The sequence below is a fragment of the Lactuca serriola genome, chromosome 4 (assembly GCF_051521515.1).
Source record: "Lactuca serriola cultivar US96UC23 chromosome 4, Lser_US96UC23_V15, whole genome shotgun sequence".
Classification (NCBI taxonomy): Eukaryota; Viridiplantae; Streptophyta; class Magnoliopsida; order Asterales; family Asteraceae; genus Lactuca; species Lactuca serriola.
The window spans coordinates 226,704,351-226,709,520 of record NC_136411.1 but is presented as its reverse complement, the minus strand read 5'-3'; the positions used below and the strand labels follow the sequence as shown (position 1 = coordinate 226,709,520).

The window sequence follows — 5,170 nt, the reverse complement described above, 5'->3', positions numbered from 1 at the left end:
ACAACTTTATTAGTACCAAGTATAGAAACAAAAACGTGTAACTAAAAGGCACAATATTAACAATATCAAATTTTATAGAATTTGTAGTATTTACAAATTTATCATCAATGACTATATTTTCGTAATTATCAACGTTATTTTTATTTATCAACCGTGTAATAAAAATAATGTTATTTTTATAGATTTATTGATTTTAGATAAATATGGTAATTTGACCGATAAAACTAATAATACTTCATATGAACAAGTGTTTGAAATCCATGTTACATTATTATGTTTATTTTATTTATCACATTAATTTAGGTTTACTTATAATCCAAAATAAGTTGTATTTTTTTTTTTGTTGACATTAATTATTAGTTTTTTTTTTTAGTCAATATAATAATTTTAAACATACTTAAACATACCAACCCTAAGACTATACAGATTTAATTTATAATATATACATAAAATATTTTTTTTTATATATACACTAATACGAAAAAAATCGATTAGTTACACAGAACCCCTCGGGACACTCATAGGTCGGCCTCAGCCATTATTACATATGTATTTGTCTATGTTGATAATCTAATCATCATGGATAGTTCTTCAATTAGTGCTTGTTAATAAAACTTACATAAAATTATCACAAGCCATCAACTCAATTGTTCCACTAATCTTTTGTAATAGATTATAAAGAAAAACAATAGCAAGAACAATAAAATACCTATAAGTTTCCCCTAAACCTTACATTTAATTAATTTCATCACCACTAATCATATGCTAACATACAAACAAATCATTGTGCTTATTTACGAGAAAACAAACAAGAAATTAAGACGCGTTTTAAGTACTTCTTACGTGTTGTTTACCACAACATTTCTTGATCTTGATCGCCTCAACTCCCAAGGCCTTAAGCAACCCTTTAATGGAGACTGCAAAAGCAACGAAGACATCGAGAGCTGTCTCTGCCTCGATGATAGAAAACTAAAACTACCGCTTCTTAGCATTTGCTTCTCGGTCTCGTAAGGTATGCAATGTTGCACGGCCGAAACCCTAAGGGCTTCGGGTAACACACAGCTAAATACTGACCCTAAAAATTTAGAAATAGCAATGTACTTTCGTTAATTTGTTTATCATATTGATTATACTTTCATTTCTTCATATTACAACATCATATGAATTAAAGCATTGTCATTAAAATAGTAAGCAATGTTGAATGTTATAGTTTAATAGATTTTGAAATGTATAATGTCTTTATAAGAAGAAAAAAAAAAAAAAAAAAAAGGAAAGCTCTGATAAAGTCTCAATATTTTTGGTCAGTTTAAGGTTACTCCAAACTTTTATTTTTTGAACAAAAAAGTCACGATTATTTTATATTTTGCGAAAATTAACGAAACAATCCTTGTTGTTTTAAACAGATTATTGTATAAAATTAGATAATCAGGATTTTTCTGTTCAAAAAATAAATGTTTGGATTAAACTGTAAACTAACCCAAAATATTGGGTCTTTTATCGAAGATTTCCCAAAAAATAAAAGAATTCAAAATGATATATTTGGGTAGAGTTTTCAAAGGACAACGTTTTAATAAGAGAAAAAAAAATGAAAATACAAATACGAAAATGGGATGTTACAATACTCAAAAAGGGAAACTATGTTAATGTCACCATTTATACCCTCCTACTTTCTTTTCTTCCTATTACAACATAATCTTTAAATAATCTACCAAATTCGATTAATGTCATCAAAATACAAACCAATTTTAAACAACTTAGGTTATGTTTGTCGTATTAACTGAAAAGCTAGCTGATAAAAAACGACGTTTAGTAAAACTAGCTGATAAGCTAGCTAAAATATGTAAAATGACATAAATAGACATTTAAAAGAATATGTTTTTTTATAATTAATTAAAAATATATATGAAAAAAAATTTAAAAAAAGCTTCTGAAAGACTAGTTTAAGTGGCTTTTTAAAAAGCTAGCTTATAAGCTACTTTTTCACTTGACAAACACAACCTTAATAAGAAAAAAAAAATAATAATAATAATAATAATACAATGCTTTTCAATATATATAATATACAAATAGATAAAAGTTAGTTACTATTTATAGGAAGTAGAGAAGTGGAAAAGGAAAGGAAAGAAAAAGTTACCGAGTTTAGCAAGCCGGTTGACCCAACCGGGGATTTGTTTCCCGGTTAAGTTGTAAGAAACATCGTTACAAAAATGGTTGCAGTTTTTGACAATTAAGTGATACGTGTCACCATGGTATTTAGCAGCATGAAGCTCCATGAATTCTCGGACTTGCATAGGATCCAGACACGTGGTCCCAATTAATATCGACCTCCTAAATTTAAACCCTGGACATTGTCGAGGCTCAACCTCAAACACACCACTACTTGGATAATCATGAGCCCCAAATGCATATTCCACTCCATGAACTATAATAATAATAATATATTTATCAACTTAGTTGTAGAAATGTATAAGCAATCGAAACTACGTAGTTTTGAATGGATATGAACCGGGGAATTACCTTCAACTCCGGAATGGAAGATTCCGAAGCCGGCCCAATAAGCGTATCCATTCATGGGAGTTAAATCATAGACATTGAGATAAACGGGGGAATTCCCTGGACCATATCTGGATTTGACTTTTGGAAATAAACAAAAACAGTTGGTTGACTTTTCTTTGAATCGAAATGGTGAGATAGATGTTAATCCCTTCTTTGTTATGGACTTCATGGTGTATGTTGTAAATTGAAATTAGCCTGAAAATGTCATCCTGTATATGTATATTTATATATGTAAATGAAAAAACATCAAGAATATAATCAGTTGACTGTTTGACCAAATCAACATGAGGGAGTTTGGGTTTCCAAGACTTTGTAAAGAAAGATCAAAAATGGCCATATGAGGGAAACTCAATACAAAAATATGTAATTAATCTTCTGTCATTGAAACATATTATATTATATAATTTTTTTAATGAAATTAAGATCTATAACTAAATATGTTACATATAAAAATATGGGATGGGATATTCTTTTGACATGTAGTGTATAGGTTAAAGGAAAAACAATCATCACTTTAGAAAAAATTGTTTGCCAAAATAAAAAATATAAGTGATTGATATATTATGAGATCTCAAAACTAAATTATAATCAAAAAAATCTTGTTAACATCATGGAAACTAAAAAAGAATATTGGTGTTACTGAAGATTATATACAAACAAAAGTAAACAAACAGGAATAGTGAATTATTGTGAATAGTGAATAGTGAACAAGGGTTTGTTTGGTTACTTTATACAGCATGTAATCATTACACTTATGGCACTTTTTTTGACTTTTTTTCACTGTAGGTAAAATTTCAAGACTTGGCCCCACCTATATTATAAAAAATGACAAAGAACATCAAGTGAACAACTATTGCTAGACTAGCAAACTGCAGATATGTCCTTTTCAAGAAAATATTCAAACATAGGTATGTAGTTGATATTATAAAATTTCAGATTTGCATCAAGGTGATGACATATAGCATAAGTTTTCAATACTACAAAACCCTAAACGAGTAGATATTTTAATAAAGAAAGAGCACAAGAAAAGTATAAGAGGAATTAAAAATGGATTCTTCATCCAAGGTTACAGGAAACTACAAAAAGAAAAAACAAATTAATGGGAATACTAGGTGGCAATTGAAAAGGAGTATTCATAATGTTCTGCTAAATGAAGAACAAGTCACTCTTTTTTTTAATAACTGAAAAACTAACCCTTGTTATGAAAGACCTAATTGCACTTTGAAAAACATAACTTATTGTAGAATTTTTGTTAGAAATTTGCCCAGTTTTTTGTGTGATTGAGAAGACTTGATGTAAGTTGACTTCTTTGTTATCCAAAGTTAGAAAAAGTTAACACCAATTTACTTAAAAGAAGCAGAAAACAAGGGACCAGAAATATGGGGAAGAAACAACTGAATGACGATTAGCAACTCTAACTAACTGAAACTGTAATATGCAAAATCAGAGAGAAGAAGATGAAAATGTATTCACAGTTTCACGTAGTGCTTGTGAATGTGAGAAAGGAAAAGAGAAAACACGTTTGACTTCAAAATCTGTACAACAAAGAAGCTATCTTCAATGAAGATACAGTATGCCATATTATCTTCAAAACCATTCGATTGAGCAGAATTTACTCCCAAATTTGGAGTTTTAGGCTATGAATTTCTAGGATTGAGACAAATACATCGTTCGACGAACCTAAATTTGCTGAGATTTACAAAATCCGGTCGAATTTTTTAGATCTTGCTGGTGAATTCCACGCTAACAGAAAATATTACAGAGAAAAATAGCGAAAACAAACTAGATTAAACATTCAATAATCGATATATCAAACAGATCAGTTAAAAGAAATTAACAGCTGAATTCAAAAGGTTAGAATGGTGAAAATCCGGCAAATGATGAATCTACTACTAGTTGTGAAGCGAAAACGAATTTGAGAAAAAATCAAAAGAGCATTTTAAGGGGGAAAATCGAACTTACAGTGCATAGCAGAAGAAGAAACACGAGCAGCAACTAGAAAGATCAACTAGATATGAGCAATTTGGTGTGAAGATTTCTCAGGCGAATGATAGGAGTGAATTATTTGATACGCCAAACCTTGAGGTTTGAGCCGATTCACAAAGACCAGTAGGCGCATGAGAGAGAGGGGCAATGACAGCCTACACACCTCAATATCTCATCGACCATGGAAAACAGGCGCTTGTTTATCTAGTAAATTGGTCCAGTCTTACAATCCAACCAGTCATATTTATTTGTAGGAAATTATATTTTGATTATTTTTTTTTATTTTGATACAATCAAAATCGATCATATCAAATTTTAATATAGAAAGAATGATTCTTATTGGTTAATTATATAAACATGTAATAGACAAAAAAAAAAAAAAAAAAAAAAAAAAAAAAAAAAAAAAAAAGTCTGAGAATTTATTAGAAAATTGTCGTTTTTATTCCAAAAAAAAAAATTGACAAAGACACGTTCAAATACCTCCCTCTCGTAAACACCGCCACCACAATTACTACAAAAACGCAAAATGAAAAATAAACTCACCCCAACCTTAATCTCTTCTCTTTTATGGTACTAGACTTGTGTTTCACATTCTTCAAATACCTCCCTCCGGTAAACACCACCACCA

At 29.6% G+C, this 5,170-nt stretch overlaps 1 protein-coding gene across 2 annotated transcripts; it reads right to left on the bottom strand.

Moving 5' to 3' along the window:
• Positions 1-647: 647 nt before the first annotated feature.
• LOC145096788 (deSI-like protein At4g17486) lies at positions 648-4,762 on the bottom strand. 2 transcript variants are annotated; one of them, XM_079034139.1, is made up of 4 exons: positions 4,519-4,762; positions 2,518-2,751; positions 2,135-2,422; positions 648-1,075 (listed from the first exon to the last, which is right to left on the bottom strand). In XM_079034139.1, the coding sequence occupies exons 2-4, from the start codon at positions 2,723-2,725 to the stop codon at positions 840-842; spliced, it is 732 nt and encodes a 243-aa protein (XP_078890265.1). In that variant the 5' UTR covers positions 2,726-2,751; positions 4,519-4,762; the 3' UTR covers positions 648-839. The 2 variants fall into 2 exon arrangements, with proteins under 2 accessions (XP_078890265.1, XP_078890264.1); XM_079034138.1 differs by having other exon boundaries at positions 2,518-2,765; positions 4,519-4,761.
• Between the last annotated feature and the right edge of the window lie 408 nt (positions 4,763-5,170).